Genomic DNA, 15,213 nt, shown 5'->3' with positions numbered 1-15,213 from the left:
TAAACTTTCTGTCTGCTTTCTATCACTATATTTGCTTTTCCTAGAATCTCACATAGTTTTTTGTGTGTGCAGGTCTTTGACTTCTTTTACTTAGTATAATTCTTCGGAGGTTCAACCATCTTAGTACATGAATCATTATTTTATCCCATCTTATTGCTGAGTAGTGCTCCATTGCTTATATATTCCAGTTGATGGGCATTGTTCTGTTGTGTGTTTTTTTTAAATTAATTTATTTTTAAAAATTTATTTATTTATTGGCTGCATTGGGTCTTTGTTGCTGTGCACAGGCTTTCTCTAGTTGCGGCGAGCGGGCGCTACTCTTTGTTGCGCTGTGCGGGCTTCTCATTGTGGTGGCTTCTCTTGTTGTGGAGCACGGGCTCTAGGTGCATGGGCTTCAGTAGTTGTGGCTCGTGGGCTCTAGAGCGCAGGCTCAGTAGTTGTGGCGCACGGGCTTAGTTGCTCCGCGGCACGTGGGATCCTCCTGGACCAGGGCTTGAACCCGTGTCCCCCACATTGGCAGGCGGATTCTTTTTTGTGTGTGTGGTACGCGGGCCTCTCACTGTTGTGGCCTCTCCCGTTGCGGAGCACAGGCTCCGGACGCACAGGCTCAGCGGCCATGGCTCACGGGCCTAGCCGCTCTGCGGCATGTGGGATCTTCCCGGACCAGGGCACGAACCCGTGTCCCCTATATCGGCAGGCGGACTCTCAACCACTGTGCCACCAGGGAAGCCCATGGCAGGCGGATTCTTAACCACTGCGCCACCAAGGAAGTCCCTCTGTTGTGTTTTTTAGAAGTTTTTATTCTGAAATAATTTTAGACTTACAGAATAATGATAAAAATAGTAAGAGAGATTCTCTATATACCCTTTCCCAAGCTTCCTCTAATGCTAACATCTCCCATGGCCGTGGTGCAATCATCAACACTATGAACGAAACTACAGGCTTTATTTGGATTTTAGTTTTTCTGTTGCTTTTACTTGTCATGTGTCTTTAGTCTCCTCTAGCGTGGACAGTTCCTTAGTCTTTCCATGTCTTTTTTTTTTTTTTTTTTTGCTGTACGTGGGCCTCTCACTGTTGTGGCCTCTCCCGTTGCGGAGCACAGGCTCCGGACGCACAGGCTCAGCGGCCATGGCTCACGGGCCTAGCCGCTCTGCGGCATGTGGGATCTTCCCGGACCAGGGCACGAACCCGTGTCCCCTATATCGGCAGGCGGACTCTCAACCACTGTGCCACCAGGGAAGCCCATGGCAGGCGGATTCTTAACCACTGCGCCACCAAGGAAGTCCCTCTGTTGTGTTTTTTAGAAGTTTTTATTCTGAAATAATTTTAGACTTACAGAATAATGATAAAAATAGTAAGAGAGATTCTCTATATACCCTTTCCCAAGCTTCCTCTAATGCTAACATCTCCCATGGCCGTGGTGCAATCATCAACACTATGAACGAAACTACAGGCTTTATTTGGATTTTAGTTTTTCTGTTGCTTTTACTTGTCATGTGTCTTTAGTCTCCTCTAGCGTGGACAGTTCCTTAGTCTTTCCATGTCTTTTTTTTTTTTTTTTTTGCTGTACGTGGGCCTCTCACTGTTGTGGCCTCTCCCATTGCGGAGCACAGGCTCCGGACGCGCAGGCTCAGCGGCCATGGCTCACGGGCCCAGCCGCTCCGCGGCATGTGGGATCTTCCCGGACCGGGGCACGAACCCGCGTCCCCGGCATCGGCAGGCGGACTCTCAACCACTGCGCCACCAGGGAAGCCCTCCATGTCTATTTTTAAATTATTTATTTATTTTTTTGGCCACGCCGCGTGGCCTGTGGAATCTGAGCTCCCCGACCAGGGATTGAACCTAGGCCCACAGCAGTGAGAATGCGGAGTCCTAGTCACTGGACCACCAGGAAATTCCCTCCATGTCTTTTTAAAAAGAGTTCTTCTTTAGATATTTTGTAGAATGTCCCTCAATTTGTGTGGTGATTAGACCGCAGTTACAGATTTTGGGGAAGAATTCCACAGAGGTGATGTGCCCTTCTCATGGTCTTATGTCAGGAGCTATATGATATCAGTATGTCTTATTACTGGTAAAGTTAACCTTAATTATTTGATTAAAGTAGTGTCTGCCAGGTTTCTCCATAGTAAATTTATTACTTTTCCTTTTCTGCAGTCTGTTCCTTAGAAGCAAATTATTGCTTTTTAAATTCTGGTGTACATCAATGTGCATGGGAACATAGTAGCAACTCTCTTAATCTTAATTATAGTAATAGTAATAATATTATCTATCGCATACCCCACCTGCATATTTCTAAACACAAGTGGATTATCTCATTTAATCCTCAGGATACCTCTCTGAAGTAGATACTTTTTTCATGCCCATTTTATAGCTGAGAAGATTGAGGCACAGAGTGCCTTGCCCAAGGTTCTGCAGTTAGCAATGGAGCCAGATGCTAACATAAGCCTAACTTGAGGGCCAGCATTTAACACGTGCCATATGGTTGTTGTCAGAGCTTAGAATGGGGATGCTCTCATTTTTTGCCAGAGAAAACAAACGAACACTTCCTATATTTGACAATTCTCTTTTGTTCTTTAAGAAAAATTTTTTTGTTTTTACTTTCAGGAAGATTCCTTGTGTGACTAAAGATTTTATTTAGTCAGCTATGCATGGCAGTAACATTACATTAAAATCATGGAGAACTCCAAGATACTCTGGGGAGCACTGAGGATCTAGTTTTGGACTTCTTTCAAAAATAGGACTGAAGGTTAGGACAGAGTATTCAGAAGAGAAAACTGCTTTTGGAGGAGTATTTACTTAAAGAATGGCCCTGTGCCTTTTCCTCCCTGGATTTTTTTAGCCTCTCTTAACCAGGGTGTCATGTTTATCTCTGTGTCCAAACCCCACATGTTCACTTTTGTTTACCACACTAATAACTGCTGTATCACACAGTCAAATATGTCTCTGAATAGCCTAAATCGGGGGATGACAACTGTGGTTAACTGATAACTCAATATCTGTGAGCCTCTCTTCTGGTAGCAACGGAGCCACTGAAGGTCAGGCTGTGTGGGTGGACATTTGCACATCTTCCCTGTGACTCACTCAGCAGCCTGCCTTTCCAAGGGGAAATAGCAGTATGTGGCTACAAAGCTCTGTTCATCTCTTCCCTTCTGTCTCATGCTGTGTAGATTGGGTATCCCCAAATCCTTGAAATCACATACCTAGATGACTTGAATGTATCTAGTCTGCCAAGCTGTTCAGATATGAGTGCAGTTTTTAAAAATAAAGTTTTTGTTTCTAAATGTCTGTTGTAAGCCTGGCCCTATATGACAGAGTCCACAGGTTAAACAAGACACTGTTCATCACCCAAAGCCAACCTGGACAGGCACACACATAAAAACTATAGAATTGATTTCCTTAGGAAGGGAGGAGGAAGGCAACTGTTTAGAATGAGTCTGATGCTTGCATACAATAACTAGAAAATTTTATAAGAAAGAAAATTATTTGGGGTGGTAATAACAGAGGTCAAGTTTATGGGTATCTGGATCTAGCTTCAGCAATCAGAGAGGTAAGAATTGGTTTTTTTCTCAGATATAGTTTTCTACACATTTGTTATAGAGAAAGTGTTAGGTACAGGAAAATGTAAGGAAGGAAGTGAAAGTAGACCATTCCTATCACTAGAAATACCCACTCTTTTGTTTTGCATAATCTATCTCCTTTCTTCCCTCTTTTTCCCTTCCTCTCCTATGCTACAAATACATTGGTAATCCTGCATTTTTTATGTAATACCACATCATAAGGATTTTCCCCACCATTTAAAGAAAAAGACTTTGCTAATGTGGTGGGAGAAAAATAACTAGTTTTAATTTGCATGCCATTAATATTTTAGTTAGGATTAACATTCTTATGTTGACTGTCAATTTACACGTACCTACAGGGTGTTAGCTTTTCTATTCTTTATCTTACTATAAAATTGGAAATGTTACTAAAGCAAGCCTCTGATTTCAGATGTCCTAAATGATGCTATATTTGATGAAGATCATGATGAGATGGTGATTGTGAAGGACATAGACATGTTTTCCATGTGTGAACATCATCTAGTTCCATTTGTTGGAAGGGTAAGTTTTTCTATGTTGTCTCCTAACAGTGTTTAAAAGCACAATGACAGTTTTAAAGTTAGGATAATTATATTTTAAATTGTCACCTGCTAATTCCTAATATCCCAGATATTTAGAATGACACATAAACAGTTACTCTTTATCAACCCTACTAATCTAATAGCTGGAAATTAACAAAATAAAAACAAAGTAGCAGAAGGCCCTCTGGGCAAGCATTTCACAGTAAATACCATGTTAATAGGTTAAAATAATGAGATTAAAGACCATCTTTTTTTTTTTAGGTAGCTGCTGCAGGCTCTGAAAACCTTTGCCCTTTATTTTGACTTGATCCAAGATATACTTTTGTATAATATGACATGAGCAGTAATGATTGCAGAATGTCTTGTGGCAGAGGTTATAGTATTAGTGGGTTTAATTTGTTTCCAACCCTTTCTATTTTAGGAAAAATGAATCTGTGAGCTAGATAATGTTATCTAGTTTGCTGTAGTTAAACATACTTTTGAGAACATGTGGGTTACCAAGAGTTGTCCTTTTCTCTTCCCTCCCCCCATATAATTTTATTTTATTTTGACTTTTTATTAATAATTTTCAAATGGAAGACTTATAGGAAATAGTGGTATGAATATCTAAACACCCATCACCTAAATTTAATGTGTTAACATTTGCTTCATATTTTTTTGTTAAAGTATTTTTTCATTTTTTATAGAAGTGAAACGTAGAAAAATGCACAAATCATTAGGGTACTTCCTACTACCTCACAGATCAAGAACTAGAACATTATCAGTGTCCTAGAAGCTCACCTTGTGCCCCTTGTTAATCCCTAACCCATCTTGTCCCCACAGGTAACTAGTATATGGATTTGTAACATTATAGATTGATTAGTTTTGCTGGTTTTTCAATTACTATATATAAATAGGTGGGGTCTACAGAATGTACTCTTTTGTGTTTAGCTTCTTTTGTTCCATATTGAAAGAGTCATTGATGTTATGTTATTGCCCGTCATTATATTTTCATTGCTATATATAATTCCATTGTACAAACATACCACAATTTATTCTGTTCTTGGAGGACATTTGTATTGTTTCCTCTCTCTCTCTCTGTTTGGGTTTTTTGGTTGTTGTTGGTGGTGGTTTTTTTGTTTTTGGCTATTGCAAACAGTACTGTTATCAGCATTCTTTTGGTGCACAGATGCATATATTTCTTTTTTAAATTTTTATTTATTTTTTAATTTTCTGAAAGAATTTATTTATTTATTATTTATTTATTTACCGAGCCACACAGCATGTGGGATCTCAGTTCCCTGACCAGGGATTGAACCTGGGCCACGGCAGTGAAAGCCCAGAATCCTAATCACTAGGCCACCAGGGAACTCACTAATTTATTTTTGAATTTTAGTTGATTTACAACATTGTATTAGCCTCAGGTGTACAGTAAAGTGATTCAGCTGTATGTGTGTGTGTGTATTTTTTTTCAGGTTATTTTCCATTCTAGATTATTATAAGATATAGAATATTGTTCCCTGTGCTATACAGTAAATCCTTATTACCTATGTATTTTATGTATAGTAGTTTGTATCCTAATTTATCCCTTTCCCCTTTGGTAACCATAAGTTTGTTTTCTATGTCTATTAGTCTGTTTCTGTTTTGTCTATACATTCATGTGTATTATTTTTAAGGTTCCACATATAAGTGATATCATATGATATTTGTCTCTCTCTGTCTGACTTAATTCACTTAGTATTGTATTCTCTAGGTCACCCCACGTTGCTGCAAATGGCAATACTTTATTCTTTTTTATGGTTTAGTCGTAGTTCATTGTATACATACACCATATCTTCTTAAACCAATTGTCTGTTGATAGACACTTGGGTTGTTTCTGTGTCTTGGCTATTGTAAATAGTGCTGCTCTGAACATTGTGGTGCATGTATTTTTTTGAGTTAGAGTTTTAATCTTTTCTGGATATATGCCCAGGAGTGGGACTGCTGGATCATATGGTAACTCTAGTTTTTGAAGGAACCTCCATAGTGGTTGCACCAATTTACATTCCCACCAACAATGTAAGAGGGTTCCCTTTTCCCCACACCCTCTCCAGCGTTTATTATTTGTAGACTTTTTGATGATGGTCATTCTGATCAATGTGAAGTGATACCTCATTGTGGTTTTGATTTGCATTTCTCTAATAATTAATATGTTGAACATTGTTCATGTGCCCGTTAGCCGTCTGTGTGTCTTCTTTGAAGAAACTGCCCATTTTTTGATTGGGTTTCTTTTTTCAGTATTGAGTTGTATGACTTGCTTGTATATTTTGGATATTAACCCCTTGTCGGTCACATCGTTTGCAAACATTTTCTCCCATTAGGTAGGTTGTCTTTTTGTTTTGTCGATGGTATTCTTTGCTGTGCAAAAGCTTGTAAGTTTGATTAGGTCCCATTTGTTTATTTTTGCTTTTATTTCTTTTGCATTGGGAGACTGATCTAAGAAAATATTGCTATGACTTATGTCAGGGAATGTTTTGCCTATGTTCTCTTCTAGGAGTTTTATGGTGTTGTGTCTTATATTTAGGTGTTTAAACTATTTTGAGTTTATTTTTGTGTACAGTGTGAGGGAGTGTTCTAATTTCATTGATATACATGTAGCTGTCCAGCTTTCCCAACACCACTTTTTGAAGAGATTGTCTTTTCTCCATTGTATATTCTTGCCTCCTTTGTCATAGATTAATTGACCATAAGTACATGGGTTTATTTCTGGGCTTTCTATCCTGTTCCATTGACCTTTGTGTCTGTTTTTGTGCCAATACTATGCTGTTTTGATTACTGTAGCTTTGTAGTATTGTCTGAAGTCTGGGAGAGTTATGCCTCCAGCTTTGCTCTTTTCCCTCAGGATTGCTTTGGCAATTCTAGGTCTTTTGTGGCTCCATATAAATTTTAGTATTACTTGTTCCAGTTCTGTGGAAAATGTCATGGGTATTTTGATAGGGATTGCATTAAATCTGTAGATTGCTTGTGGAGTAGTATGGCCATTTTAACAATATAAATTCTTCTAATCCAAGAGGATGAGATATCTTTCCATTTCTTTGAATCATCTTCAATTTACTTAATGTTTTATAGTTTTTAGCATATAGGTCTTTCACCTCCTTGGTTAAATTTATTCCTAGGTTGTTTTTTTTTTTAATTGGATGTGATTTTAAACAGAATTTTTAAACTTTCTCTTTCTGATATTTCATTGTTAGTGTAAATAAATGCAACAGATTTCTGTATATTAGTCTTGTATCCTGCTACCTTGCTGATTTCTTTTATTCTGATAGTTTTTGTGTGGAGTCATTAGGGTTCTCTATATAGAGAACTGTGTCATCTGAAAATAGTGACAGTTTACCTCTTTACTTCCAATTTGGGTACCTTCTCTTTTTCTTATCTGATTGCTGTGGCTCGGACTTCCAATACTATGTTGAATAGGAGTGGTGAGAGTGGGCATCATTGTCTTGTTCCTGAATTTAATAGGAAGGCTTTAAGCTTTACACTGTTGAGTATTATATTGGCTGTGGGTTTGTCGTAAATGGCTTTTATTATGTTGAGATATGTTCCCTCTATATCCACTTTGGTGAGAGTTTTTGTCATGAGTGGATGTTGAATTTTATCAAATAAATTTTCTGCATCTATTGAGATAATCATGTGGTTTTTGTCTTTCCTTTTCTTAATGTGGTGTATCACATTGATTTGTATGTTGAACCATCCTTGCAACTCTGGAATGAATCCAACTTGATCATGGTGTATGATCCTTTTTATGTATTATTGGATTCAGTTTGCCAACATTTTGTTGAGGATTTTTGCATCTATATTCATCAAAGATATTAGCCTGTAATTTTCTTTTATTTGTAGTGTCTTTGGTTTTGGTATTAGGGTGATGGTGGCTTCCTAGAATGAATTTGAGAGTGTTTCCTCCTCTTCAGTCTTTTGGAATAGTTTGGGAAGGATAGGTGTAAGTTCTTTGTATGTTTGGTAGAATTTCCCCAGTGAAGCCATCAAGTCCTGGACTTTTGTTTGCAGGGAGGTTTTGTTTTTGTTTTGTTTTGTTTTGTTTGTTTTGCAGTATGCGGGCCTCTCACTGTTGAGATCTCTCCTGTTGCGGAGCACAGGCTCCAGACGCGCAGGCTCAGCGGCCATGGCTCACGGGCCCAGCTGCTTCCCGGCATGTGGGATCTTACCGGACCGGGGCACAAACCCGCGTCCCCTGCATCGGCAGGCGGACTCGCAACCACTGCGCCACCAGGGAAGCCCGGGAGGTTTTGTTTTTAAATTTTTTTATTACAGATTCTGTTTCACTTCTAGTAATTGGTCTGTTCAAATTATCTTTCTTCTTGACTCAGTTTTGGCAGGCCATTGGTTTCTAGAAACTTGTTCTTTTCTTCCAGTTGTCCAATCTGTTGGTATACAACTGTTTATAGTATTGTCTTATGTTTTTTTTATTTTTTATTTTTGGTATTTCTGCAGTATTGGTTGTTATTTATCCTCTTTCACTTCTTGTATATTTGGGTCCTATCTCTTTTCTTCTTGGTGAGCCTGGCTAGAAGTTTGTCTATTTTATCTTTTCAAAAAACCAGCTCTTGGTTTTATTGATCTTTTCTATTTTTTAAAAATCTCTATTTTATTTATTTTTTTCCTGATCTTTATGATTTCCTTCCTTCTGCTTACTTTGGGTTTTGTTTGTTCTTCTTTTTCTAATTCTTTAGGTGATAGGTTAGGTTGTTTGAGATTTTTCTTATTTGAGGAAATCCTGTATTGCTATGAACTTCTCTCTTAGAACTGCTTTTGCTGCATTCCATAGATTTTTGTAAGGTTGTGTTTTTATTGTTGTTTGTCACAAGGTATTTTCTGATTTCTTCTTTGATTTCATCATTGACCTATTGGGTTTTTAGTAGCATATTATTTAGTCTCCATGTGTTTTTTGTTGTTGTTGTTTTTTCCTGTTTTTCTTTGTGGTTGATTTCTCATGTCATATCATTGTGGTCAAAAAAGATGCTTGAAATAATTTCTGTCCTCTTAAATTTGTTGAGGTTTCTTTTATGACCTAGTATATGGTCTATTCTAGGGAATGTTCCATGTGTGCTTGAAAAGAATTTTTTTTCTAATAGATATCAGTTAAGGCCAACTGGTCTAGTGTCATTTTAGGACCTCTGTTGCCTTATTGATTTTCTGTCTGGAGGATCTATACATTGATGTCAGTGAGGTGTTAAAAGTCTCCTACTATTATTGTTTTCCTGTCACTTTCTCCCTTTGTTAGTATTTTTATATATTTAGGTATTCCAAAATGGGTGCATATATGTTAATGAGTATAATATCCTCTTCTTGTATTGATCCCTTTATTATATAATGTCCTTGTCTTTCTTTATGGACTCTGTTTTAAAGTCTATTTTGTCCAATATGAATATTGCTACCTCTGTTTTCTTGTCATTTCTATTTGGATGAAATATCTCTTTTCATCCCTTCACTTTCAATCTGTGTGTGTATCTTGCCCTGAAGTAAATCTCTTGTAGGCAGCGCATTTTTAGTTTCTTTTTATTCAGTCTGCCACTCTATGTCTTTTGATGGGAGCATTTAGTCCATTGACGTTTAAAGTAATTATTGATCGGTATGTACTTATTGCCATTTGAAACCTTGTTTTCCAGTTGATTTTGTAGTTCTTCTTTGTTCCTCTCTTTATGTTTTTCCTTTTGTGATTTGATGGTTCTTTTTTATATTATGCTTGAGTTCCTTTCTTTTTGGTTGTTGTGAATCTGTCATGTGTTTTTGATTTGTGGTTATCCTGGTTTTCAAGTATGTTGACCCATAACTATATCTACTTGCTTTAAACTGATAGTCATATCATATAAGTTTGAATATGTTCTAAAAGATCTAAATTTTTATACTCTCCTTTCCCATATTTTATGGCTTTGATGTCCCATTTTACATCTTAATGTTTATTCTTTTGCTGTTAGTTGTAGTTATAATTGCATTTACAAATTTTTTTGATTTTTTTGCAGTGTAAATAGTGTAAACATTATTTACAATGTCATCTTAGTTTCAGGTGTACAGCACAGTGATTCAGTTATTGTTTTTTAATCTATGTACTGGCTTATTTAAGTGATCTTCAGTCCTTTTATATATTTGCTTTTCTTTTTTTTTTATATTTTATTTTTGGCTGCATCAGGTGTTAGTTGTAGCATGTGGGATCTTTCATTGCGGCATGCAGGCTCTTCATTGCGGTGCTTGGGCTTCTCTGTAGTTGTGGCACACAGTCTCCAGAGCGCATAGGCTCTGTAGCTGCAGCACACAGGCTCATAAGTTGTGGAGCATGGGCTCAGTTGCCCTGTGGCATGTGGGATCTTAGTTCCCTGACCAGGGATTGAACCCACATCCCTTGCATTGGAAGGTGGATTCTTAACCACTGGACCACCAGGGAAGTTCCATATATTTGCTTTTCCTATTGTGATTTTTCCCTATCCTATAGATTTTTTTTTAAAAATTGAGAACATTTTTTAAAATTAATTTAGTTTTGGCTGCATTGGGTCTTCATTGCTGCACACAGGCTTTCTCTAGTTGCGGTGAGCGGGGGCTACTCCTCGTTGCAGTGCGCGGGGTTCTCATTGCGGTGGCTTCTCTTTGTTGCAGAGCACGGGCTCTAGGCGCGCAGGCTTCAGTAGTTGTGGCTCATGGGCTCTAGAGCACAGGCTCAGTAGTTGTGACGCACGGGCTTAGCTGCTCCGCGGCATGTGGGATTTTCCCAGACCAGGGCTCGAATCCGTGTCCCCTGCACTGGCAGGTGGATTCTTAACCACTGTGCCACCAGGGAAGTCCCCCTATAGATTCTTGCTTCTCTGCTATTTAGAGAAAACCTTTCAATATTTCTTTAAGGGTAGGTTTAGTATTGCTGAATTCTTTTAGTTTTTGCTTGTCCGAGAAATTCTTTATCTCTCCTATTCTAAATTATATTCTTGCTGGGTAGAGTTGCAGGCTTTTCCCTTTCAGGACTTTGAATATATCATGCCACTCCCTTCTGGCGTGCAAAGTTTCTGCAGAGAAATCTGCTGCTAGCCTTATGGGGGTTCCCTTGTAACTGTTTTTCTCTTGCTGCCTTTAGAATCCTTACATTAACTTTTGCCACTTTAATTATGATATATCTTGGTCTGGGTCTGTTTGTGTTCATCTTGTTTGGAACCCTCTATCCTTCCTATACCTGAATGTGTTTCATTCTTTAGGTATGGAAAGTTTTAAGCCATAATTTCTGATACATTTTTGATCTTCTCTCTTTTCTCCATCTGAAACCCGTTACGAGTTGGTTGGCACCCTTTATATTATCCCATAGTTCTCATATGGTGCTTTCTTTTTTGTTTGTCTGTCTTTCCATCTGCTGTTCTGATTGGATGAGTTCCATTATTCTATCTCTCAGATCACTTATTTGTTCTGTTTTATTGCTTCTAGATTGTTTTTTATCTTGGGAATTGAGTTACCTAATTTTGATTGGTTCCTCTCTAGTTTCTAGTTCCATTATAGTGATCTGCATTTCTATCTATAATCCTTTAGCATTTTTATTACCTATATTTTAAACTTGGGGGTCTAGTTGGCTGGTAAAGCCTGTTTCATTATTCTTTCAGGGGATTTCTCTTGTCCTTTTAATTGGGAATAGTTCCTCTGCTTTTTCATTTTACTTAACTGTTTCTCCTAAATTCATAAAGTTAATCTGCTGTGGTCTTGAAGGGGTGTTTTAATGTGGGAGTGTCCCTGTGTAGACTGTGTGAGTCCAGTATTTTTGATGCAAGGGCTGTTTTTGGTATGCATGCCAACCACGTCTTTCCTCAAAGTGTACTGGCCGTCATCCTCCTGATAGCGGATGTGATTCGTGGTGTGTCCAGAGCCTGAGCTGGATGTCGGGTGGGGCCTCGTCTTTGCTCCATGGCTGTCACACACGGGGTGGGGTGTGCTCCCCAGTTGTTGGAGCAGAAGCCCAGAGGGTCAGGTTCAGTAAGGCTCCATGTTCCTTGAATGCATGCCCTGTCTCAAAGCATGTGGCTGCTGAAGCAGGTGAAGCCCACGTGGTCACAGTGAACCCAGGCACCACCCACACAGGTGTCCACACCTCTGCTCAGCAGCAGCCCAAGGCCATGACCCTTTCTCCGTTGTGTTCGTCCCAGGCCTAGCTCTAGGCGGTGATGTGGAGTGGGCTGGTGCAGGGGGCCAGGGTGTGATGACTGCAGGAATCCAGGTGCTTGTGCTGCTGCCTGGGACCTGGGCTGCCTCTGTGATGGACCTCTTCCAGGACCTATCTGCCCCAGATCTGGCACCGAGCTGTAGTGTGGGTGTGGGCGGACCTGGAGTGCTCCTGGCAGGTAGTGAGCCACTGTTTACTCCTCCCCAGAGGCTGTCCACCCAAGACGTTTCTGTGGTGCCACCCAGTGTGTGTGCTGACCAAGTCTGCCATGGCTGGACTGCCCCTACCATGTGAATGCTGACAGTGGACTTTGAGTTTTGGCCCAGACCACACCCCAGGCCCTTTGGACTATCTCTTTGCAGCTAGGCTGGGTCCTCTCTCAGGACTTGTCCAGCCGGGATTCAGTGCCTAAGCCCTGTGTATACTAGCAGCACCCCTCCCAGCCCTGGCAAGCGTTTTGGACTGGAAGTGTGGCCAGGTGGAAGCCAGCAGTGCCCTCTCTCCCGATTGCTGGCCAGCCGGCTCGCTCACTCCTTGCAAGCAGAGTCCAGGCCCCTCTAGCCCTTCTGTCTATTCCAGCAAACCTCCCAGCAGGCAAGGGGGCCCCTCAGGGCTTGGGCCTGCCCCTGTGGACCTTCCCTCCTTCACAGATCCCTCCCAGGGGCACTGGTCCTGTCCTGATGCCTTTTTTTTTTTCTTCTCATCCTACCTGGTTACACAGAGAACTTTCTTATATAACCAAAGTTATAAGAAATCTGCCAGTTTCCAGTTGGTTTTCTGCATGAATTGTTCCAGGTGTAGATGGATTTTTGATGTGCCTGTTGGGGGAGATGAGCTGTACGTCCTTCTGCTCCGCCACCTTGATCCTCCTCTTGCATGCATTTCCATTGGAATATACCTAGGAGTGGATGTACAGGGATACAGGGTATACCTGTGTTCAACTTATTAAATACAGACTTTTAGTTTTCCAAATTGGTTGTACCAGTTTACATTTCATATACTCTCATGAGTCCTAGTCACTTCACATCCTCATCAACACTTGGCACTTTCAGTCTTTTTAAGTTTAGTATTCTGATGTGTATGTAGTGGTATCTCTTTTTAAAACCTTTTATTACAGAAAATTTCAAACATATCTAAGAATAGGTATATTAGTATATAACGTTCTATGTTCCCATCAACCAGTTTCAACAGTTATCAGTAAAGGACCAGTCTTGTTCTATATACGTCCCCACTGGACTATTTTGAAGCAAATCCTAGATAACTGTTTTTTTCTATAATTTCTTCCAGCATATTTCTCTAAAAGATAAGGATTTTTTTAAAGAAACATAACTGATTTGATTATCAACCTAAAAAGTTGGCAGTAAATCCTTCAATATATTGAAGTATGATATAGACAACACGACTCTTCATTACTAATCATTAATACCTATCTCTAAAATATTCTTACTTATCCTCAGTAGCACTGCCATAGACAAAAGTAACAGTAATTCCTAAATAGCATCTAATAACTGATATTTACATGTTTCCAGGTGTCTCAGCTGGCTTGTTGGTTTAAACCAGAATCCGAATAAGGGTTACACATTTGCACTCACATTGCATTTGGTTGTTATGCATCTTAAGTCTCTTGATCTACAATAGTCTCCTCTGCCAGCCCCACCTCCATCCCCACCCCAATGACGTTCTTTACCTGAGAAACTAGGCCAGTTGCTCTGTAGAGTGTCTCAGTTTCTGGATTTGCTCCATTCAATCTCTGCATTTTTCTATAAACTGGATTAGATCTAAAACTTCCTAAGTTTAAGATTAAACATATTTGACAAGAGTAGTTCATCGGGGTGCTGAGGATTCTGTATTCCATCACATGAGGAGGCATATAGGGTCTGGTAGTCACACAACTAATGATGCTGGGCCGTGACAGCAGGGCTATGTATTTTCAGAAATGAGGGAACCTTTGAGCTCATGGCTACCTTTTATTTTAAGTGAGAATACCAGGCCCAGGAAGCTGTGAATTGTCCAAGAGGACATAGGGAGTTAGTGACTTGGCTGGGGTCAGACCCAGGAACTTGAGCCTGTACTCAGCCTCTCTCCACTATATCCTCCTACCTTCTGCTCTGATTACTTCTGTGTCTGTGTTCTTACTAACTCGGTTTTTAAACATACTGTTCAGTGATGATTGCCTAAAGTGGCCATTTACAGGAATTCCCTGGTGGTCCAGTGGTTAGGACTCCACGCTTTCACTGCGAAGGGCCCAGGTTCGATCCCTGGTCAAGGAGCAAAGATCAACAAGCCACACGGTGTGGCCAAAAAAAGTAAAAAGTGACCATTTAAATGACAGGATCTTTGGGAAGACTAAAAATATTATAAACAAATAAATTATAGCTCTGTATATAAGTGTATAAATGTCAAGTGGTACTTCTGTACCTTGGTTCTATGGGAAAGTTTCAACTCTAATTTTTCTTTGACATACCCAATGCTCAGGTGCTATTTAACTTTCTCCTTCTGCTGAGCAGGAAGGCAATGAATTGGTATTCTCAGACTCCCAAAGCATAGTGCCTAATAGATGGAAAAAAACCACTAATTACTCCTGGATTATTCAAGTGTACAGTAAATATTAGGTGAACAAATGCAACAAATGCTGGCAAACCATGATGCAAATGAGTTGAAAATTTTATATTACTTAAATTGATTGCCTATAAGTGACCATTTATTAATCTTTTTGGAGAACTAATATTCTCTCATACTTAACACTTGGCTGAAAGACATGTAACTTTTTCATATTAGATATTAATCAGTGCTTTTTAAGATTATAGAAATGGCTTTGCCTTATAGTAAGTCCAACAAGAACTTGGGCCTTAGGATCCAGATTTTTTCTGAGTCACAACTTGTAGCCGTGTCCTTTTCTTCCTGTCAGGAGGATGGTGTTCTCTAGCAGCTTAGA

The 15,213-nt window shown here is 39.6% G+C and overlaps 1 protein-coding gene across 2 annotated transcripts in view; it reads left to right on the top strand.

Moving 5' to 3' along the window:
* GCH1 (GTP cyclohydrolase 1) overlaps positions 1-15,213 on the top strand; it is a 54,013-nt gene that overhangs the window by 22,994 nt on the left and 15,806 nt on the right. For both annotated transcript variants that reach the window (XM_033404742.2, XM_004279332.3), the window contains exon 2: positions 3,988-4,097. In XM_033404742.2, the coding sequence (XP_033260633.1) occupies positions 3,988-4,097 (110 nt within the window). The remainder of the gene's footprint in view (positions 1-3,987; positions 4,098-15,213) is intronic.

This window comes from Orcinus orca, chromosome 2 (genome assembly GCF_937001465.1).
Source record: "Orcinus orca chromosome 2, mOrcOrc1.1, whole genome shotgun sequence".
NCBI classification, from domain to species: domain Eukaryota; kingdom Metazoa; phylum Chordata; class Mammalia; order Artiodactyla; family Delphinidae; genus Orcinus; species Orcinus orca.
Note: the sequence above shows the minus strand (reverse complement) of the source record. Positions and strands in the feature narration are given on the sequence as shown.